This window comes from Stegodyphus dumicola, chromosome 11 (genome assembly GCF_044657685.1).
Source record: "Stegodyphus dumicola isolate Sdum_Otavi_A_Nest chromosome 11, ASM4465768v1".
In the NCBI taxonomy this organism is placed as follows: domain Eukaryota; kingdom Metazoa; phylum Arthropoda; class Arachnida; order Araneae; family Eresidae; genus Stegodyphus; species Stegodyphus dumicola.
Window position 1 is genome coordinate 78,935,501 of NC_140778.1, and position 24,196 is coordinate 78,959,696.

General features: G+C 32.0%; 2 protein-coding genes across 3 annotated transcripts; both read right to left on the reverse strand.

Annotated features, from left to right (window-relative positions):
* Window positions 1-13,175: 13,175 nt before the first annotated feature.
* LOC118196249 (sterile alpha motif domain-containing protein 3-like) lies at window positions 13,176-18,382 on the reverse strand. Of its 2 annotated transcripts, XM_035367675.2 has the most exons (4): window positions 17,758-18,382; window positions 16,873-17,186; window positions 14,661-14,846; window positions 13,176-13,547 (listed from the first exon to the last, which is right to left on the reverse strand). In XM_035367675.2, exons 1-4 carry the CDS (start codon window positions 18,335-18,337, stop codon window positions 13,239-13,241), a joined length of 1,389 nt encoding a protein of 462 aa, XP_035223566.2. In that variant the 5' UTR covers window positions 18,338-18,382; the 3' UTR covers window positions 13,176-13,238. The 2 variants fall into 2 exon arrangements, with proteins under 2 accessions (XP_035223566.2, XP_035223567.2); XM_035367676.2 differs by lacking the exon at window positions 14,661-14,846 and having other exon boundaries at window positions 13,178-13,547; window positions 17,758-18,381.
* Window positions 18,383-18,392: 10 nt separating this feature from the next.
* On the reverse strand, window positions 18,393-21,558 carry LOC118203734 (uncharacterized). Its single transcript, XM_085826883.1, has one exon. The coding sequence runs from the start codon at window positions 20,471-20,473 to the stop codon at window positions 18,413-18,415; it is 2,061 nt and encodes a 686-aa protein (XP_085683009.1). The 5' UTR covers window positions 20,474-21,558; the 3' UTR covers window positions 18,393-18,412.
* Window positions 21,559-24,196: the final 2,638 nt, after the last annotated feature.

The following is a 24,196-nucleotide window of genomic DNA, read 5'->3' on the forward strand; positions in this document are numbered from 1 at the left end:
ATTATATTGCGTTTAAGAAATTGTACTGTATTGTTTACAACAGCCACAGGAGTAATGAAACAAACTTGTAGAATTTTATTGGCACTTATGTTAATAGAAAAACAAGCAAATTAGCATTTCAGAATGTTGAAATTGAAGTGTTATTTCAAAACTAAATACACATCTCTAATTTATTTCCCTATAAGTTATCAGGATTGATATATCTCTTTTGGAAACATGTAAGGGTCCTGAGTAGAACAGTGAGTTTACTGGAAACTTATGTTCTGTTAAACTGTAGAAGAGATGACAAGAAAAGAAAGGGTTTAATTACCATTTATTCTCCACAATGCACAGGCGCTCCCGCACTTCGGGATACAAAAAACACTCATTGGGTCTGAATATAAAAAATTAGAACTACAACTAACTAAATTTAAATAAGAGTTAAATTCGAATCTTTTATACAGACTAACAACACTAAAATTGGCTTTAGATTTTTTTACGTATGTAGTACGCAAACTGCGGGAAAACTACAATACGTCTTCAATATCAAGAGGACTAAACCTCTTTCCTTAAAGGCGGGCGGACAGCAACTGTTTGAAAGCCCGCGTGAAATAAAGTGGCGAGAAGATCACTAGAAGAAAAAGATTCACTAGTAATAAACATGTGTCTACCAATTAGTAGAATCTAGCTCTTTTCCATATATTTCCTTATGATTAAATATACTCAATGCATTTCATATGTCTTTTTTATCTTCTTACGATGCAGCTTTTGAAAAAGCAACTTACTAGAAGTAGTTATATGGTGATCATTTCATGACTAATGTATTAGAAAACGATTGAAGAGTATTTAGTGAAATGGTGACTGTAGGACATATAAATGTGTACTGTTCTGCAGTTTCATGTTATAGTTCTAAACAGAATTCTTGCATTTAATCCGTACTTCTTTGCATTCATTACATAATTTGCTTTTTGATCATGCCCAAGCATTTGTTAAAATTGCAAATTTCATGATGCTGATCGTATAAATAAGCTTGTTAATACACCATTCAATCACCTAACCCCGAATATTTCATAAAATTTTAAACTTATCTAATAAGAAAACGCAGTAGTTTATCTCGTACAGAGGGAACATTTATTACAAGAGCAAATATGCACGTGCAACCAGATAGCTCTTTAAATGTGTTTAAAAAGTGTTATCACTCTTGTTTATTATTTCCCAACTGCAGCTTGGTTAGCTTGGAATATGGCAATTCAGATATTTTGCTCCTAATACAATATTCGCATTCATTTCCTCTCTAGTTTCTCGGCTTATCTTTATTCCGGTGGCCAGGTCTTCATTTAGCTTCTTGATTGCTACGTAATTTCTATGTCCTAGTTTGCTTTCCAAAGATCTATGCTATTTTCCTAATTTCGGGAAAAGTTTTGGTCATATGACAGTTGTTATTGGTCATATGACAAGTGGCTCTCGAATCAACTGACCAGTTTGAGTTTTGAAATTTTCTTTCTCTGGTGACTTCGAACGTGTAATTCTCCACTCTTTTCAATTTTCTTATTTTTGTTTTTAATCTTCGTGTGTATCCTCGTTTACAGCAACTTTCGTTTTCCCTTATTTCCACAATTTAATTTATTCGCTTTCTTTTCATTTTTGAAAAAGGAGTTATTTTCGTTTTTGTCTTTTTCTTTGCTGTTATTTAAGAATCTGCGTTTTTTTAAGTGTTTAAATTTTTTGCAATAATTGCATCTTCGTTGATCGAAATGCTTGCACTTAGTTTTAAAATCGGTTTTGAAAGAAGTTGTTTCTTCTGTTTGCGTGCCTTTTCTTCTTAAGCAGTGCTCAATGAGTTTCGTTTTTACGTATTCCAACGTCAGTTCTTCTTCTGGTCGTACTCCGAAAGCTGTGATAAGTTTTTCGTAGCTTTTTGGTAAGCCGCTTAGTAAGAGTTCTGCAATATGGACTATCCTTTATTTCTTCACCAATCCCTTGCAGTTCGTCCACGATCTCGAGCTAACCGAACACTTAGTGGGTACGGTAGTGTAACGGAGCAATACCTGTAAAAGCCATCGACGAAGTTCTGGTCCGTTTTTGCCTGTTCCTGTCCCGATGTGTCCTTTGAGCTTCTCTTCGTTTTCTGCCTTTATATAGTTTTCTGAGATGGTAACGTTTACTGGACATATTTTTTCTTTCATGAGTTGTCTTTAATTCTTTCCATATCTTTTTAGCTGTTGTTTTATTTCTTATGTGTACGATTGGGTTGCCTTCTATGAGTAATCTTATGGTAGCTTGTGTTTGTTCATCTCTTTGTATCCACTCGGCGTTGTTTTCTTTTATGTGTTTCATTCGCGAGTAACTCCCATGAATTTTTTTTCTTCAGAATCATTTCAAGTTTGTATTTCCGCAGTTGATAGTGGTTATTGTTTAGTTTTATAATTGAATGTTTATTTTCCCAGCAAGTAGCCATTTCTTCTTCTGTTTTTAGAATGCGCAGTACACAATTATATTAGTTTTATTTCGCTTTTCAAGACAGGCTTGTCTTTTCGTTTGCGGATTATGCAGTGGTAATTTATGGCAGAGTATCCTTTCTGTTAGTATTTTTTATTCTTAATTACTAATTTCGATATGTTTTATCGTTTAGTTGAAGTAAAACTGCGATCAGTCTCATAATCAAATGTTGAAGGTTGGCGTGGTTCATTTGTTTACTATTGTAACGCAGTTTATTCGAGACGAGCGGATAAATAAAATAAAGTTCTTACCTATTAAATTGGTAATCCATCTAACTATAAGAAGCACAATCATTATTATTAGCACACAAAAACATATTTATTACGTATGAGAAGAAAAACAAATTTCTAGCAATGATACAGGCTGGATCTACAGTCTGCGGCGGAAAGCGTAATAATGAGTCATACAAGAAGAGAAGTTTCTCCTTCTTTTTGGATTCAGTTCGATTCCAGTTAACAGGGGTGGAAATAACGTCGCAGGGTGCAGCTTTCAATTACTCCAAAATATTATGTATTATAATTGAGGAAATTTCTTCATGAATACTTTAGTGAGGATGCATAGAATTTCAATTGTAGATTTTACGGCTACCGATTTTTCTGAATGCTCGCATCATTGATGTTCGATGGATAGTTTTACTTGACGAGATGTTTCTGAAAAATTAAAGCTCCAACCTCTTCGAAAAGAACTACTTTCAGTATATATTTGTTTGATTGGAATTTTCTGAAAGAAAAGTTTTCAATGTCATCAAAAATAAATTGGAAAATTATGATCAGCCTTATATGTTTCGAGAAGCCGTTATCGAATAAAATTAAAAATCTGAAAATTTTGAAATTATCCGACTCTTGCAAGAGGTATAAAAATGATGAAATTGCAATTCGGATACGGGCGCATTACTATTGGTCATTTGTCACGGAAAAGATTTGAATAAGAATTTCGTTGTAACTGAAACATTAGTTGGATGTTTTGAAAAATATTTGATTTTTGAAGTAATTATAAGATTCTAGTACACTGGAAAGTGCAGGGACTGAAATCAGGAACGTCTGATTCGCTAGATTGCAAATCATTACACGGTTTTGAAAGTGGTATCAATCATAAGAATAATCATTACAAAATTAAATTACCGTCGAAATGGGATGACAAATATTCATTAGAAAATAATTGTGAAATTGCTTATAAAGATTCTGAAGACTTTAGACGACTTAAACTCTATAATTGATATTAATAAGACGATTTAGACTCTATAATTGACCGAGCTATTGCGAAGAGCAATGTTGCCGGTTCCAGAATTAAAGCCCAAGGGCACTTCATATAAAGAAATCCTGACGTGGAGAAAATCTCAGATGAGAAAACGGAGAAAAGGGGAAGATGAGATGTACCAAAAGGAGCAAGACAATCCAATCGGACAAGTTGACAAAACCTGACGAGCGATCATAGCTTTCAAGGAGGACCCAAGACAACGCAAATCAATGACAACAATATGACAAGATACACTGCAGCAATAGTTCCAATGACAAATTCAAATACAACTAAACAACCTCACTCAATAGTGCTAATTACAACACAATACAATACAACTATACAACACAATTTAATACAACTATTCAACGCAATACACTACAGCAACTCAACAACAACCTAAGAAACCTATTTACAACACTAATCCGGACGTCCATAATCCGGAATGATCTATAATCCAAACCACAAAGCTACAAACTTTCTGCGCATGCGTGAACGCATAATGCATTGACGCATGCGCATAATACGTTTACATATGCGTGTTTAATGTATAACGGACGGTATAAGCTAAGCTAAAATTATCTAATTATCTATTTCAGTTAATGTTGCAGATTGCGTTGTTCCTTAATCTTCTAATTGGATCCGGCTTATTATTTTTTGCAGACTGTTAGAGCAATTTTATAAAAGTCAGCTTGAACTTTCGATTATGTCAAAAAGAATTTCCGATTCTGGAGCTGGCAAAGGATCTACAAAGCGAAAGCATGTTTCGATGTCCATCAAACAAAAAGTGGAATTGCTGCAAAAAATGCTTAAAGGCATATCCTTTGTTTCTCTAACCATTGCGAAATCTGTTTATCAATTTCACGCTGCTCTGCGCGGGGGGGGGGGGGTCTCGGCGCGCAATTAACTGGAACTTCATCTGTCAGCACTATCCTTATCTTCAGGGCAGATATTTTTATTTTATTAGGCTTATAATTCCTTAGTAAATGTAGTATTTCCTCTCGATGTACTCCGTCTTTGATATGATTTAAATGAAATTCCTCGTTATTATAAATATCACGAATACACATGAAATAGTTTTCTGGTTGCAATTTTCTAATTTCGACTATGCGTAATGTATGCTTTACGCATGCGCGCATTTAAAGAAATGTTTAATAAAGTAAACAAATAAATATTAAGCTTTTTTTTTTTGTAAATTTTGGTACCCTTTAGATCATAATTGCTCTTTATTTCATAAATTACGGTTTCATATTTTTAATTTTATAATTTGTGCATGCCATCTTACCAGATTTAAACTGATTACCTATAATCCGGAATTGCCGAAGTCCCGACGAGTCCGGATTAAAGACTTTTGACTGTATATCATCACAATGCGAAAAATCTCACAGCATTAGTTTTATCAATCACAAAGAACAATATTCAAGTTACAGAAGAACTTCAATCAAAATCAGATGCATTGGAAGTATAAACAGCTACCAACTGAGGAGCTAAGTGAAAAAGCTGTCGTCTCTTCCCATGAAGGTGTGAGCTGCAAGTGGTCTGAGGCTTCTATCTTCGAAGAGAATTTCATAATTAAAGACTTGGGAGTAATTAACAAAGACACATTGCACAGCTTTGTTGAACAATTTTTCATTAGATCTTCTGATGTAATCTGAAATCTCCTCAAGTTTTAAGTCTCTGTGTAAAAGTTCATTGCGGATAAGATAGTGTGAATCAGTAATAATGCGCAGAAATTTGTTTTGCACTGCTTGTAATTGATGCAGTTGAGTTTGAGTGACCGTGTTCCAAGCAAGAGCAGCTAACAAAGTATCGGTCGAATGCAAGTGGTATAAATATGTCTTTGGGTACGCAAGCTAAGATTTGAATATTTTCGAATGACCGGGAGAAATCTGTATACTATGCCCATGGCTTTGCTCTTGACACTATTAATATGGTTAGACCATGTGAGCCTTTGGTTCAAAATAATTCCTAAATATTTGGCCTTTGTGACCACAGGAACAGCTTCCTGAAAAAGGTAAAGATCTTTAAAAGCAATGTTTTCCTTAGTTTTGCTGAGAATTAAAAGTTGTGACTTGCTAGCATTGATTTTTACGCGCCAATTTGTGCACCAGTCTTCTACGGCATAGAGGTAATTTTGCATTTTGTCTATTGCATAATTAGCTTGGATGGATTTAATTGCAATCGCCGTATCGTCGGCATAACATGCTAACAGAGAGTAATTGTCCAAACCAGGGTGAGGTAAATCTGATATGTAGAAAAGATATAGCACTGGACCGAGAATACTAGTGGGACGCTGAGTCTTATAGGTCTTGAATTGGAATTTTCATTTCCTTGAGCGACGAAGAAAGTACGGTTCTGCAAAAAAGAAAAGATCAGAAGAATGAGGTCTCCGGGAAGTCCCAAGTTGATAAGGTTGAAGACGAACCCCTCATGCCAGACGCGGTCAAAGGCTTTTGCCACGTCCAGCATAAGGAGCACAACGCTTTGCTTGTTATGGAATGCAGATCCGACAATTTCTACAATTCTTACAAGTTGTCGAGTAGTACTGAGGTTTTTTCTGAATCCGTATTGATCATTAGGATGCAGGTGAAGAAAAAGTTCCAATCTTGTGAGAATAAGTCTTTCATAAATTTTGCCAAGGCTGGATAACAAACTGATTGGACGATAACCATCAGGCTTGGTCACATCTTTACCCGGTTTGGGAAGAAGAAAGATCTCGGCCTGCTTCCAAGGATTAGGGAAATAGTTGAGAGTAAGACAAGCGTTGAGAATATTAACGAATTTACTGATAAGATTTCTAGTTAAGTTACGAAGCATTTTATTAGTAATTTGATCACTTCCAGTAGCTTTTTTGATGTTGATATATCTAATAATATTTGTAATTTGCATAGGAGAAGTAAACCTTGGGATGTTATGAGCCGTAGAAGAATGAAGCCAATACACATAGCTTTCCAGAACATCTTTAAAGGTCTGATTGATGGACTCCATATTAGGAGTAAACTGCTTTTCCAGGTATTCAGCGAAAATATCAACTTTAAGTGAGTAGGCAATTTTAGTATCCGTATGAACAGGTCTATTGTTAATACTATTCCTTTTAAGATTTTGAAGAAACTTCCACAAAGAACCATCATTAATATTAAGTTTAAATATAAAATCTTCTCTTGTTTCCTTTTTAAAATCAGTGATAAGCTTCTTGATTCTTCTATTAAAAATATTGATTTCTCTTTTAAGGGCCCAATTACGATGCCAAAGCTTCAGCAATCGGTTTCTTTCTTTGATAACGTCTCTGATACTGCGAGGGAGTCTAATATTATTGCTACATAATTGAATGGTAACTGTAGCATCTCTGAAAGCTTTCAGTATACTGGCAGTGAAGATTTGAATACTCTCTCTACTTGGCGAAAAGCCACAACTTAAATACTTAAGAGTTTGCAAGCACAATTTGCATAACCGAACTAACGCGTTTTTTCTGGCCGGAAGTGCAAAATAAGAGAGGACAGTAAAGTTTTAAAATAAAATAAACGTTAGTAAAACTGATTCTTATAAAGTCTTTTTAGCATAGCAAAAATTTTTCGTGTGCACTAAGACGGGTGGGGGCCATCGCCAGAGCTGGTTTGATCTGTGCCACAGCATCGCTGGGAGTCAAAATCATTTGAATTTAGAGAAATACTGGGCAACAAAATTTTTATAATTTAGGAAAGCACCGGACAGCTGTTCATTTGTATGCATAGTAAATTTTGTCGACTACAGACTTTCGCGTGGAAAAAGATATGATTTAACGATAGCCGAGGTGCTTTAAACTGAAGTTCGGAACGAAAATTCTTATATCCTTTTCTGAAACCCTTAAATCAAAGTTAACATTTTGGGATTCTGCACATTTTGTACTTTAGCTTTTTTTTCTTTTTCAGACTGCAATTTTTTTTTTTTTTTTGAAAATTTTTTATACGTGTCTATTTCACGTATTTTTGTGACTTATCTCTATATTGATATAGATAATATGGAAAACACTAGATATTTAAATTTGTCCTTTGTGTTTTAACCCATATAGTATTAATATTTTCTCAATTGTTTCCAATGTTTCACCATGGCAAGCCCATTCCTTAATTTCCCGCTTTTTCAGCCTTAAATAAAATAATAAATAAAATAAATACCGTATCTTAAATTTTACTGTAGCTATTAAATCTGCTGAAGTCTCGCAGCATACATTATAATTAAAAAAATAACGTAGGTTTCCAATATCAGCAAATTTTATTTTCAATAAAATTCCCTAATTCGATTGATGCTAAAAAATTTCAGTTTATTGTTTTAGGCAATTATTGTGAAAATGGTCATTTACATTTGATTTTAGGCAAATCACGCATTCTATCAGAAAATGCGATATGTTGAGCATTATCGTGACAGGAAAGTACTGTATATTCAACCATTTCAAAATGTGTAAATATAGAGTAACTTCAATTTGAATGTTTGCGCTGAGAGTTTCCTTCAAGTGAACCTCAATCACGAAAATTTTAAAGTATTAAAATAGCCTCACCGGCGGTAAAGCCCCTGGTAGTTCGGTCTGAGTTTCGAATCCCACGAACTTGGGCGTTTTTCCCGTGTGTAACGAGTTAATATGAGCCAGTTCCCTCAGAAAGTCTTCCAAAAAGGCATCTCTGCCTTCCATGTAATGCCTTAGGGCGGAACAATAATGAAAAATAACAATAAAAAAATCTGAAAGTTTTTAGATTTTAAATTACGTCCAAAGGGGCCTTTTTTTAACATATTGTTTGTTGTTAAGTTCAATAATTAATAATTATTAAATAGCTTATGAAAAATAACAATAAAAAAATCTGAAAGTTTTTAGATTTTAAATTACGTCCAAAGGGGCCTTTTTTTTAACATATTGTTTGTTGTTAAGTTCAATAATTAATAATTATTAAATAGCTTACCTTGAATTTTTATCGACCTGGAAATACTTGACTTTGACACAGTAAAAAGACTCAAAGAATTGAATAAGATTTTCACTTTATCAGCTGTTTGAATTGTTTATATGACTTCATCCTTTCTTAGCATCGAATACTATTCGTTCGGTTTTATTTAATCTGTTGCCACAAACAAACGGCAAAATTAAAAAATACAGTACGAATTAAACATCTGGCGCGGGGGTAGCGCCATCTATAGAAAAAGATAAAATAAAGCATAAACATTTTTAAAACTGAACATTTCTCCCAGCCCCCGGACTGAACACTCAAGTTCAGGAATGACTATTTAGGAAGAGGATAGATAGCATTTGGAAATTGGACGTCGATAAAGTCCAGTTGACGTTTTTACTTCAACAACTCGAACGACTCCGTCTTTTCCAGGGAAAACTTCTGTGATTCTTTTAAGATTCCATTTGAAAGGAGGAAGAAAATCCTCTTTGAGATAAACCAAGTCATCCACTTGACTAATGTTTGCAGCAAAGTCCACTTTTCTCGTAGTTGTAGTTGATTAAGATATTCCTTCTGCCATCTTCACCAAAACTGATTACGAAGCTGTTGAATCAGATGCCATCTTGACTTTAAACAAAGAGACTGTGTTGGAGCTTTCTCAGGAAAGGAAGTTACAGGAGCACCTAGTAAAAAGTGTCCTGGAACAAGCGCTTCTAAATCCTGAGTATCTGAAAAAAGAGGAGTCAGTGGCCAATAAATGTTACTTCGCAGATTTAATTCCAGCCTCCCACAGTTCTCCAAAATGTGGAGCTGAAGGTGGGATAAAATGCCATACAATAGATTTTTGGGCTGCAAAGTTTTGAATTTTAGCAGAATTGAGAAGCATTGAATGGTCTTTTATGTAGGTTGCTGCTCCTTGAAGCGTCAGATTAGGTTTTGTAATGAATGGTCCACTAAAATCAAATCCAACGTTAAGAAATGCTCTTCCGACACCAAATCTACTACACTGTAAAAAAAATTCTGTAACGTTACTAAAAAAACTCATGGAAACTGGGATGCCATGAATTATTTAAGTAATAGAAACATGTTTTTTTCTTAGTAACAATACAAGAATTATACCTGTAGTGATTACAGATATTTTATTTGTAAAGTTACTAAGAAACGTTATGTGTGTAGAACAGATGAATTGCATGTAACAAAACAAAACATACACCTGTAACGATTACAGGTATTTTGCATGTAATAGTACTCGAATTATTTATGTATTAATAACAGATTATTCTTAAGTAAAACAACAAAGTATATGTCTGTAAAGGTCACAGGCATTTTAGTTGTAATGGTACTGCAGTTATTTATGCATGTAGAACTTAGTTATCGTATGTGCGTTACCGAAAGATAAATCTGTAATAGTTACAGATACTTTGTTTGTAATACTACTACAAATAATCATGTATTCAAAACGCATTTTTCTTATGTGAAATACCAAGGAATCATTTGTAAAAGTCACGCAAGTTGTGCTTGTAATGTTACTGCAAGTAGTTATGTATCTTAATCATATTTATCGTATGTGAATTACCAAAAGATAAATTTGTAGCAGTTACAGATATTTTGTTTGTAATACTACTACAAATAATCATGTATCTAAAACGCATTTTTTTATGTGAAATACAAATGAATTATTTGTAAAAGTTACAGATGTTGCGCTTGGAATGTTACTGTAAGTAATTATGCATTTTGAGCGTATTTATAATATGTTAAATAACAGAGAATCTGTGTGTAATGTTTATAGACATTTTCCTTGTGATGTTACTGCAAATAATGTCTGTATGTAAAATATATCTGTTTCATGTGATGGATAAAATGATACATCAGTAAAGATTACAGATCTTATGACTGTAGCATTACTGATTGTATTAAAGCTTAAGCTTTCACATTTATCAAAATTCAACTTCAGATTTTCAGTAATGTGAAAGAAATGCTGCATGTGTTTAGAAAGCAGTCTTTCTTATTTAAAGAACAGGAATACTTTGATGCTGCGCAATATTTCAGCTCAACCTATATTAAATGCCCTCAAAAGATATAAAGCACTTCTTTCGAATTAACGCCAGTCTGATGTTAATATTTTAAAATCCTTCTTTTACACTTATATTTCTTTTCATTACTTAATTTTAAAGTAAAGAATACCTGAAAACTGCTGAAGAAAAAATCGTAGCTAAGGAGCATTTATGTGTTATTCTTAAAATTTTAGTTACAAGAAATGGAAAATAATATAGACTTTTCTTTTTGATCAGTAAATTGAGAAAGGTGGACATTACTTTTAGGTGAACTATATTTCGTAACTATGATGCAGCTAAATATAATTACCTATCTTAAATAAGAAAATGACTGGAATTTTTCTGTGCATTAATTATTTCCAAAATTTGACTTTTAAATTTTGAAACTTTGATTTTTCAAAATTTAACTAATAAAATTTTGTTATTTTACTAAAAAGTTCTGTTATTTATTATGTATCAACTAAAATATTCAGAAGTCTTAAAAAGCAAAAAAAAAATGTTCATTTATATCTTATGGAAGAAGTGAAATTTTGCTTGAACATTGTAGGTAATTAACAAGTTCAGCAAGGTAATATCTGTGTGAATGAAAATTAGTTTATTTTGTTCAGTACGAAATAAACCTATGGGTTTTCATGCGTATATTTCGATTTAATCTTTGACAGTCAGTCATATCCCGGAAAACGTTTTCAGCTGGAAGATAAATGTTAAATGTAAGGCCAGTAAAAGTTCAATTTTCTAATAACTTAGTAAATTAGAAGTTGATGAATTAGTATTGTATATTTCACAGAATTATAAAGAATATAAAAGCAATCTGCAATTATTATTCCTTCATCATAATCTTCATAAGGAAATTTACTATGCATAACTAACTATTATTTAAATGCTGAATTCTAAATGTTTCTTATTAACAATTTCCCTACACATTTTGATATCCCTTGTCCAGTTCTTACATGTTTTAAACTGCATGAAACTTTTAACTGAGATATGTGAGTGTTTAACTAATATTATTGATAAAATAAATAATTATATTTGCCTTATATTAAGCCTCCCTTCCCAAAACATTTTTAAAACATTTTTCATGCAGGTTTCATCATAATCTTCATAAGAAAATTTACTATGCATAACTAACTATTATTTAAATGCTGAATTCTAAATGTTTCTTATTAACAATTTCCCTACACATTTTGATATCCCTTGTTCTTGGGAAATTGTTAATAAGAAACATTTAGAATTCAGCATTTAAATAATAGTTAGTTATGCATAGTAAATTTCCTTATGAAGATTATGATGAAACCTGCAAGAAAAATGTCATTTTTAATTAAAAAGCAAACTATTTTCAAACTTAAAATTTATTTGTTTTTACAAATTGACACGATTTCTTTAGAAGCATAACGTTCTACGTATAAAACTCAATTTTCTGTCCTCCCACAAAAAAACGCGCTAGTTATTTTAGAACTTGGTACTATTTTTCTATTTTCTACATAGAGAAATTTTCTACTTACCAAACTTAAACACACTTTCTTGAATCAAAAGCAATCGTTCCTCTATCCACAGATTTGACTAGTATCAATTATACTCCACTGTGCATCAATGTGCTAAATCTTGTTAATCGTGTTAAAAAATTAGTATTTTAAGTGCCAAAATTGTTAAAAGGTTTTGAATATTTTTTGCCACACCATCCAGTTGTTCTGGAAAATGTTCATGTTCATTAAAAATTTTTCCATTTTTTAAAAAATAATTAAAAATGAAATTTTTGTTATCCATGAGTAAAAAGTAAAACATCTGTTAGATTTCTAAGAGATGATTCTGGTAAAAACTCATTACGTAGTTGAAACCTAGTTGTGAAAGTACGATTTTCATTTTCAACGAGCATATTCTCAGGGGGTTATTTCGGATAATGTTTCATAATTACATTAAGTGTCTGAAACAACTTGTACTGGAAGATGAATACTCAAATAAAAAAAATTGTATAAATGCAGTTAATCTATAAAAATAAGTAATCTGTTTAGTACATATCTCTAGTGAACAAACTGTATTTAGTTTTCATTACAATTTTTACTGACATTATTCACAAACAAATTAGTAAAAACAGCATATATATTGTGTGTATGAAAACTTAATTTTCATCACAACTACATTATTTATTCAAATAATATGAAAAATAGTGTACATTGCGTATGCAATTTTTAATTTTCAGGTGGCAAAATCAACGAAGAAAAGGTGGACCTTTTTACCTGTTTCAGTTTAATCCTTTTTCATTTTTTAAAATAAAAATCTGCAATTTAGTGCACATTCATAAAATGACTGAAATTAAACGATGAGCAAACGTAAATAAAATGAAAAGTTAATGAACCATATATGGGGTAAGAAATATCTTCTAGTAACTGCAATAATATTAAAAATATTCATAAAAATAATAAGTTGAATGCACCATAATATATTTAAAATTATATCAAAAAAGAGATTATTTCTGTCAAAATGTTAATTTTTAATTAAAAAGCATAGATGACTTTAAATCATACATAAATTTATTAACAGCATCTATTAGATTTACAAATATTTATTTGTTTAATTTCATTTCAGTTATAATTTTCCTTACAACTGGTGGGATTTTAACAGAAGAAGAAATTCCTGCTAATCCTACTTGCAGGAATAGCATTGACTTAACACCACATTCGTGATATTCCATATCACATGCATAATATGTCGTTATTAAGTTGATAACTGCATCAATGAATTCCAAATTCTGCATCAGTAAGTCTCCTTCACATGAGATCGCCCAACGCCCAGCCATCTCTATGAGCACTGGGTGTGGAGGCAATGGTTCAGTTGCAGCTTCACTGACATTCATCTGAGGGTTAAGTTCATCCTAAAAAAAATAATTTTATATTGTAATGCGTATATCTTAAACGCTACTTAAAAGTCACTCAGGAGTTTTCGGTTTCTTGACTATTTTTAATAACTCCTAAACAACGTGATTTAAATCTTCTTCTAGAAGAAAGGTATAGATGGTAAATCAATTACAACAGACTTTCTTTTTTCTTTAAGTATTAAAGTAGACTCTCTCTTAACATACCTAATAAAGAATAAAAGTATAACAGTAGTTTTGAAAATTAGAAATAGCCCAAGTGTTATTTTTTAATTTATTAGTTATTATTATAATTAGAATTATGTTTGACAACATAACTCAAAAGCGTGAGGAAAAAATATTTTATTTAAATCATTAAGTTAAAAAGATTAAAGATCAGGAACAAGGTAAATTTTAATAAAAAAATTATTAAAAATTACTAAATATGAAATTTGGGATACCGATTTTTCTTTTTCTTTTGGCTAATTTAATGCACCAATCATTAAGCTACAGCGAATGCAAAAACGTAAAATCAGATAAAATTGCTACCAAAGGCTTTAATATCAAAGATTTAATCAGCAATAAGCATACTGAAGCGCATTTCAAAAATCATGTGTTTGCTATATTAAGTTTCATTAAATCTAACCAAAATAATACTTAAATTTTTAGAATTAGAATTTTCTCTAAACTGTGTTCTAAGGTAGAATAAATCTTTTTGTATTATTATTCTAAGAATTATGCTACGAAAAATCTACAGTTAGATTTTTAGATTTATGCAATTCTGTTTCTACATGAATGGTAGAATAATATTTTTTTTTTCTGCTATTAGAAACATAATTGCTATTCTATCTGTGAATAAAATATGATTACTTTCCACAGCTTTTCGAAATGCTTAATATTATTTTATTGTATCATCGAAACTTCTTACTAATTTTGCGAAAGAAATTTGAACGCTAATACAAAATAAATAAGTAAAGAAATAGTCTGGGGAATTTTTATAATATAAATTTTATGAACTGATGGAGTTACCCACTTAAGCTAATGTTTCAAATCGCTGAGCATGTGACAAATCTTCTTGATGACCGACTGAAATATAAAAATTTATTAACATTACCATGTAAAATCAACTATTACCTCTGTAACAAAGAAAGACCATTTTTCGTGGAAAAATTTTGGAATAAACTTCAGTGCAGTTTCTGCAGTTATATTTCGTGTTTTCATTCTTCTTTGTACAATTTCTAAGAAACCTCGGTTGCAAAGATTACTTTTAACTTTTGGTTCGATATCAAAGCCAATCAGACGAATCATCTCTCTAGTCAGCTAAAAGGAGAATAAAAACTGGTATTTAATATTAAAATTTTCTGTACAGGCATACTAAACATTTTCGAAACAAGTACTTGGTAATTCTAGGAAAGCAAGTTACATGGGAGAAAAGGTAAAAATCGTTTCATTTAGAGTATGTTGTAAGAACATATTTTTTATTTAAAAACTCAGCATATCTGTAATACATGAGATTTAGAAGATATATGCCGCCCAACCGGTATAGTGGTTAGCGTCGCTGACTGCCGTGCCGAAGGGCCCGCGTTCGAATCCCGGAGAAAGCATGGATGTTTGTAAATGTATAGCTTCGGTGCGACATGGCGGCACTCTAAATATGCGGCGAGCCGAAAGACCTCTCGTGTGGTTTGGTGGAAGGAGAGAGGGCTGGAAATCCCTGTCCTACCGGATGCTCTCCATCAAAATTGGGGGAGGAACTGAGCTAAACAACACTGTCACCTGAATGGTGCTCAAGGATTTTGACAACGGCAGGCGTAGTCTAGAGCTCCTTGCCACGATGAATTTCGTGGGTTTGGGCTGACTACGTCAGACAAGTGAGCATAAGTAACAGCAACTACACCAGAAGGGACACACATACATATATATACATATATACAATTGATACAATATAGGGACATATATTTTTTACGTAATTTAATGCTTCGGAAAAGTTTTATGTAAATCAGGCACTTGAGTGTTGTACAGTCAAAAGTCTTTAATCCGGACTCGTCGGGACTTCGGTGATTCCGAATTATCGATTTTTCCGGATTATAGATCATCAGTTTAAATCTGGTAAGATGGCATGCAGAAATTATAAAATTAAAAATATGAAACCGTAATTTATAAAATAATGAGCAATTATGACCTAAAGGGTATCAAAATTTACAAAAAAAAAAGCTTAATATTTATTTGTTTACTTTATTAAACATTTCTTTCAACGCGCGCATGCGTAAAGTATACATTATGCATAGCCGAAATTAGAAAATTGCAACCAGAAAACTATTTGATTTGTATTCGTGATATTTATAATGACGAGGAATTTGATTTAAATCATATCAAAGACGAAGTACATCGAGATGAAATACTACATTTAATAACGAATTATAAGCCGAATAAAATAAAAACATCTGCCCTGAAGATAACGATAGTGTTGACAGATCAAATTCCAGTTCATTGCGCGCCGTCAAGTTCCCCCCCCCCCGTGCAGAGCAGCGTGAAATTGATAAACAGATTTCCGAACGGTTAGATAAAAAAAGGATATGCCTTTATCCATTTTTTGGAGCAATTCCACTTTTTGTTTGATGGACATCGAAACGTACTTTCGTTTTCGTAGATCCTTTGGGAGCTCCAGCATCGGAAATTCTATTTGACATAATCGAAAGTTCAAGCTTACTTTTATAAAATTGCTATTACAGTCAGCAGAAAATAATAAGCCGGATCCAATTCGAAGATTAAGGAACAACGCAATCATCAACATTAACTGAAATAGACAATTAGATAATTTTAGCTTATACCGTCCGTTATACATTAAACGCGCAGCGAAAACGTATTCTGCGCTTGTGCACACGCAAATGCGCAGTCGTAAAGGTCTTACGCGCACGCTTAAACGCCTGTGCGCATGCATCAACGTGGCGCATGCGCAGAAAGTTTTTAGCTTTGAGGTCCGGATTATAGATCATTCCGGATTATGGGTGTCCGAATTAACGACTTTTGACTGTACAGTTTTTGTGCCTTGTCTTTCCTGGTTTATTTTTTCCAGTATCCCAAGTAACTGCTTATTATAAAAGCTTATAAAGCTTTTTTTATTAATAGTTTAATTATTTATAAAATATAAATAATCAAAACAGACTTAATAACTCCCTAACTATGTTATAACAATAAATTATTGTATTTTATAGCAAGCTATGAAACATATCATACATTTTTAACAATGTTCGGTGTAAAATTTAGTTATACATTAGCATTCAAAAAAAAGTTTCTCAGTACATATGAATCTAAGCGTATTTAAAATAATAGTTTAAGAACTTACTTGATCTGGTGTAAATAATGCTGGCCACTGTTCTTTTATCTCACTCATTTTAATTCTGGATATTATCTGTTGTCTTCTGAAAGAAAAAGTAACTTCCATTTTTTGATTTATAAATATCCTGTTGAAGTCCTTTTTCATCCATTCTCTGTTCATTTGCTCCTGATGTTGTTGCAGAGTGGATTCATTTTCGCCATCAGGAAAGTCTGGAGCATAATTAACTTCCCCGCGTCTCGCTTTCTTAATACCACCATTTTGCAACGGGGATTTATTGGCGTTGAGATCTAATTGCAAAGTGATGCTTCTTGATCGTTTGCCTAAAAGTTAAGTTGCCTAAACTTATTAAAAATACAATACTAAATCGTCAAGCTTATTGTTTGATGATTCAAAGTTAATTTTAAAAAAACATTTGGAAAACAATAAGATCAAAATATGGACTATTTATATATAAAAGAGGATTAAAGACACTTTTTGGGGGGCGCGAGAAATCAATAATTTAGATGTAATGCGGTACACATTTTTTTTTTCAAAAAAATATTTGAAATCTGTATGGAAAACCATCTAAGTTTCAATTAAGGTTTTAAATTTAATGTTATATTTATTCTTTTCTAATAAAATTAGGCTTTTCTTAATTCTTTGTTTCTAAAACTAGTTACATTTTCATAAAGGTAGTTTTATAATTTTTTGTAATAAAAGTGTTTTTAGAAAAAACTTTGAAATATAAAAATTAGCGGTTTTTAACAATAAAACATTTAGGCATAAATATCCACGCATTAGGACAGTAATAAATAGATTAAAACGGCTGTTTAAAGTTTTTCTTACAATTTATCGCAATTCAAACATTTTCCAAGCTTAAAATGTTAAAAAAATTGTTATTAAATTACTTACCAGAATTAATTGATGTTTCATTACATTTACATTTCCTTCTGATCTCCTGCATGCGGTACTTGAGTGCTATTTTCCAGCAGGAAATGCCATCACCTACTATGGGATCTTGTAAGGATGGGAAATTTTTAATGAGTTTTTTAGTAACATTTGCGTACATTTCGTCTGTTGGATATAAACTGTAATCAGATAGTTCTTTAGATAATATGTCCAATATTTCACGTTTGAGTTTATGAGATGCCTTGTGCAGTTTTAAAGAACTATTATATTCAGTCTCTGCTTTTTGCAATTCATTTCGTGAAATGACAGAAAAAGAGTCTTTTGAAATTTCAAAATCAAGTCCATTTCTCCAGGGCTTTTTTCTTAAATTATTTTTGTTGAGGATGCTCATCTCAATATGACTAATAATATTGGTAGATGGCTCTGGAGATGAATTACTTTTAGAAGCTACATCATCCAAATCTAATACTTTTATGCGACAAAAGTTTTCAATCTCTTCTATATGTTCCAAGTCACAAAATGCAAAAGTGCAAATGTGCATTATATACATGTTCATTATATTGGCACCAAAAATATGGCTCATCCACAATCCATATACTCTGTACTTCAACAAATGCTTTATGCTCTTTTGAAATCAGAACATGGTTTTTCTTGCAGTTCATACTTCTTGCAGTTCATACTTCTTGCAGTTCAGTTTCTTGCAGTTCATCTTGATATTTTTACACTGTGTATAGAAACTTTGTTTCGTATTTATATGATCTAAATTATTTAATAGTTGTGCTTTAATTAAAGATCTATGGATTGGAGTTGTATTACCAGTAACTACTTCTGGATTGAAAAACTTTTGTCCGGATAAGTGGTATGCTGACAAAAGACTAATTTTTTCAGCTGCTGTTTTCAGAGGATTTTTGAAATTTCCTCCTGATTTCAATATAGACTTAAGGTAACAGTGTTTTCCTTCAAATCTCATGCACCAATAATTAACTGGTGGGCCAAAATTCATGACTGCTTTAGGGTAATGCTCCAGGTTGCGATGTTTGATTTTCAGTCTTTCATTAGGAAAAATATCAATAAACATAGATAAATGTAAGTCTATTAAGTATTTTAAGTATGAAATCATCTCTAAACTCAGTTCCGGAGATAATACCAATTCTACTATGTTTTTTAATATAATTAACAAGCTCCAATAATTACATGAATTATCTTCTGGAATAAGGTCTCCAATCATAAGTGGTAATAGTTTTATTAAAGTTTTATTTGCTGAAGCATTACCACCTATTGTGTTCTTAGCACTAAAATTAGGGTCTATTTTGTAAATTTTGTTCGCTTTATCAGACCCCTTGAAATCAAAAGATTTAATACGTTCATTCAGTAAGTCAAAATTCAGATAATTATCTAATATAAGATGTTTTAATATCAGGGATATCTCATACGGAACAATACCTTCCAGCAAATCATGCATTGCATCAGGAGGTAATCCTTCAGTGACGTGAAAATATCTGAGCTCATTAAATGGGCAATTGCTTTTAATACCATATATCACTTCATTACTTTTATCAATAGCTATCTGAGATAAATGATAAGCATAATTATTTTTCGTCCTCTTAATTGAATCAATGTTTACTTTGCCAATATCTTGCTTTTGAATAAGACAGTGTCTGCAGACGCGAGAGGTGTTTGATGAAAAGGATGTGCTAAATTCACCTAGAAAATTTGATGATAAATTATCTCCAGAAATATAAGCAACACTTCCTTTTAAGCATCTTCCTAGTTTTTCAACGTAGATCCCCTGAGTTTCCAAAACCTTCAAATCTTCTAGAAGAGGTTTCACTGTATTCTGTAGAGTAAAATTTTTCATGTCTGTGTATCTTATAAAGAGACATGGTTGAATAGCTTGTAATTGTGAACGATGGTTGGGAATGATGTTAAGAAGTGTGTAATAAAGGCATGATATTTTATGTCTGCTTTTGTACATTCCAAGTGGATTACAAATATCTATTTCATCTAAGTAGAGATGCAATTGTAAAGTAATACCTGATGAAAATAATTCATTTTTCATACAAAAGTAGCTGCTATTGAAATCAGAAAACATTTTACTATTAGGTTGATTTATCTGTAAAACATCTGACAAAATGCTGTCATGTTTTAATAGGTTTGAAAGAGATTCTAAAATGGGTATATATACATAAAACCTTGGAATTCCATTTATGTCGCCTGCTCGATATTCAACTGGTTTCACTTTCAGGAAAATCCCATTTGATATGTATAATTTTCTTTTATAACTCGAAGATAAAATTCCATCTGAAAAAGATGATTCAAGTATACTTTTATTATCTATGCTTTCAGATAATATCTCATCTATTGCATTAGCTGGTACTCCTTTAAGAGAAGCCAAAGATTTTATCTGTTGAAGTTTCAATGCAGAATTCATTTGAAGTAGATTAGAAATGTCTGACAGAACTTCTGTTATAGCTGTCTGACTCATGTTTAATTTGGCTTCCATTTTTAAAGCAAAGCAGGCCAGAAAATTATCATAGTTAATATATGATAGAACATCTAAATTTTCTTCAGCATTCTTATTGTGAAGTAATTTTTGCAAATTTGAATTTACTGTGCCGAAAGCACTGTCATTTCCAAACTCATTTTGATTTTCAACATTATTCACACGGTGCTCGTCTTTAAAAATGCATTCTTTTCGTTCTGAATGATGCCTATGCATATGCGAACGAAATGATTTCTCATTTGTGTATCTTCGGGTGCAGAATTTTATAGGGCAAAAAGAAAACCCTAATGTCCGGATGTCTGATGAAATATGGTTTATGACAGAATTATAAGTGTAACTAATATTAATATTACATGATGGGCAGAAGAAAAATTCTTTAAGTGGTGTATTATTTTTTTCTCTATGAAGTCTATAAACATGGCTTTTAGTAGATGATTCCGATTTGAAATATCTGAAACAGCCATTGTACGGACAAGGCTAATTATTTCTCGAATTTGCATGTATTAAAGAAATGTGTTTTATATACTGAGTTGGAAATTTGAAATATTTTGTACAATATGGACATGTAAAGTGAAGCTGCGTTGATTCATGTGATAAATCCATGAATCTGAGTTAAAGTTCGGTACCAAATCTGAAATAAAGCAAACAATTTTTTGACTAAAATACCTACATTTAAATAAACATTAGATATATTTATATTACGTATTTTTGCAGTTAATTTTTAGACATTCTTCTCATCCAAACATCGTTCAGACATTTTTATTGACTCTCATAAATATGTAGTATATAGAATGGCTCACAAAAGTGTTCGTACACTTACGAGTTTCAGTGAAATATTGCTTTATTCATTAATGAAAATTAGTATTTTAGAATGAAAAAATTTTAATAATATTTATAAGTTTCTCTTAGCAAAACTATATTAATCAATTTATGAACATATTAAAACTTTGTTTTCGAAAAATCAATAATAAAGTTACTTGAAAGTGAATTTTTCATAGATTTTCTAACTATAAATCTCTGATCACGTTGAGTCACGTCAAGTCCTCTTTCACGGACAACCTCTTTTGACTTTATTTTGGATCCGATTTTCTTCTTTAAAGCATTTAATCAGATACTGCACCGTAAGATGGGATACATTTACTAATTTAGCGATATCTCGAATCAAATTTCCAACCTTATGATAAAAAAAAATTATCAGTTTTCGAATGCTGTTCGTTGTTCTTTACGACTACGAGCCATTTTTAAACATTAAGTAAAATATAACGAAGTAAGCAAGCAAAATATAAAGCTAATCATTTTTTTAAAGATCACTAAAATACAAAAAAAAAAAAAAAAAAAAAAAAGAGGTAGATTATAATTTTATTTACGAAATTTTAAGAAAATGTTTCGGTGTACGATAACTTCTGTGGCGCCTTTTATCTATGCCTCCATTTTTAACTTTAGAAAAAGAAAATAAGTCAGTGTAAAAAAATTAAAAAGTTTGGTTTTATTCAAAATCGCATTGAGATGATATAAAAATATTGAGACTTATAATTCGAATTTAATTCTGGATACAGCGCTTTTTCTGAAAATTCTTAAAGTGTTCGAACACTTTATAGACTATAAATAATGATAATAACTTTGGTTTGAACCTCTCTTAAATGCTTGAGAATGAAAATGTTATGAATTTGTATTATTCTGAATTTCTACTATTCTTATTTTACGAAAATGTTTCGGTGTACGATCACTTTTGTGTCGTGCTTTATCTATGCCTCCATTTTCAACTTTAGAAAAAGAAAATAAGTCAGAATTAAAAATTAAAAAGTTTGGTTTTATTCAAAAGCACATGGAGATGATATAAAAAATATTGGGACTTATAAATTCGAATTTAATTCTGGCATACAGCGCTTTTTCTGAAAATTCTTAGTGTTCGAACACTAAGAATTTTCACTCAGTGTTCGAACAGTAAGAACACTAAGAACACAAAGTGTTCGAACACTAAGAACACTCAGAATAGACTATAAATAATGACAATAACTTTAAATTGAACCTCTGTTAAATGCTTGGGAATGGAAATGTTATGAATTTGCATTATTCTGAATAACCGGAAAGGAACTGGAGAAAAACATTGTTCAACCATTTACTTATACCAAACCATTTTCTAAAACTTAATAATTTTCTTAATAACTGAAACTTTAATTTTTTTAAAACGTTAATTAATAAATAATTCGTACATCTGAAATAAAATGAGAATTGGAAGAGTTTCTGGTTATAATAATGAAAAGTATTTAATTTTACAAATGTAGTTATGATACATTATATTAATACATTTACACAAAATATTAATATATTTACACAAAAAAGGAATGATTTATTATTAAATAAGCACTTACATTTGTTTGTTCCTTCACGAGAATTTTTCTTCAGATTGATGAAATTTCAAAACGTTCCACAAGCTCTCCAAGCAGTCACGAAAAGAATAACTATTTTTTACAGAGAAAGCTGGATTCTTTTAGCTCGAAATCGTTTGCAACTCAAATAGATTGATGCCAAGGCTTTTTATAGAATATTCGGTAAACGTTGCCACGTATTTTCTTCACGAAATTAATAATTTCGAACGCTTTTATTATAGTTTGCAAGATACGGGGTCTCTACTTCGCTCTTTTCTCGAATTCAGTGCTGAAAGTTCTAATGAAGTGAGCACGGCTGTTCCGAAAAGCGCAAGAGATATAAGATAAAATAAGAAGGGTTTAAGACAAATACGAGTATGTCAAAAGCATTGTAGTTTAAAATTTTTCCCTTGTAAAAAAAGACCGAAGCATATTATTACGAAATGTACAGGCGCGGTAAGATGTCTTCCCCGCAAAGCAGTTTTAGGGTTGCCATAAAATAACAAGGAAGGCAGGGTTGCGACATTTGGCGAGAAATCGCCCGTTTGGCGACAAAACTGACGATATGCCATGGAGGGATGGAGAACCTTCTGGAATTCTTACCTGTTTAGCCCAGAATGTTCTTGAACACAAGCCGAAAGCTATATAAACCCTGCTGGTCCGCAGTCAGTGAGTGCGTCTCGAGTTAGTCCGTGCGGAGTCGATCCAGGTGACATCCGGGAAGCGAGTGCCGAGTGGGTCGTCGAGTGCATCGCGAGTTGTAGCGTTGTCTCGAAATTACGTGGAGTTCCGAGAACGACCGAGCAGAGTCGGAAGCTGTACTCTGGTGCTTTGTAGTAAAGCTGTCTCCACCGTTATTGCCTGATAGTGTGAAGGCTGTGTCAGCGTGTTTATAGCACATCTTCGACGACTGTAAAACGTGACTTTGGAGCTGTCTTGATTAATATTGGCTAAATAAAGTGTCTTACAATACTCATCAAGTACTTTCATCAAGTATTCTCGTTATTCATTCCAAATCCACGCGAACCCGAAGGAAGGAAATAACGTAACAACTGGTGTCAGAAAAAAAATAACGTAACAATATACTGAATGATGAAGGTTTTTGTTCGATCAGCTATTTTTTCTCTCTGCTCTACACTGTATTAAGAAATTCTGTAAGGTTATTAAAACAAGTCACGAAAACTCGCATGTCATTGGTTATTTGAGTAATAGTAACAGGTGCATTCTTTGTAACTTTACGCGAATTATGGCTGTAAAGGTTAGAGATCTTTTTCTTGTAATATCACAGCATATAGTCATGCAAGTAGAAAATATTTTTATTATGTAAAATTTCAAACGATATATCTGAAATGATTACCGATTATTTGTTTGTAATATTAAAGCAAGATTTGGCGAGAAATCTCCCATTTGGAGACAAAATTGGCGATATACCATACACGGATGGGGAACATTCTAGAAGGAATTCTGACCGGCTTTCCCGAGAATGTTTTCAAAGGCAGATCAAAAGCTATAAATATCCTTACCTGTACGCGGAGTAGCAGTTTATCGCGAAGAGTATCTTGAGTTCAGG

Coding starts and splice junctions, on each gene's coding strand:
- LOC118196249 (XM_035367675.2), bottom strand. CDS start 18,337: ATGAGCCATATTTTTGGTGCCAATATAATGAACATGTATATAATGCAC. Junction 17,187..17,757: donor TGAAACATCAATTAATTCTG/GTAAGTAATTTA, acceptor CTTAACTTTTAG/GCAAACGATCAAGAAGCATC. Junction 13,548..14,660: donor GGTCTTTCTTTGTTACAGAG/GTAATAGTTGAT, acceptor TATTTTTTTTAG/GATGAACTTAACCCTCAGAT.
- LOC118203734 (XM_085826883.1), bottom strand. CDS start 20,473: ATGCATAGGCATCATTCAGAACGAAAAGAATGCATTTTTAAAGACGAG.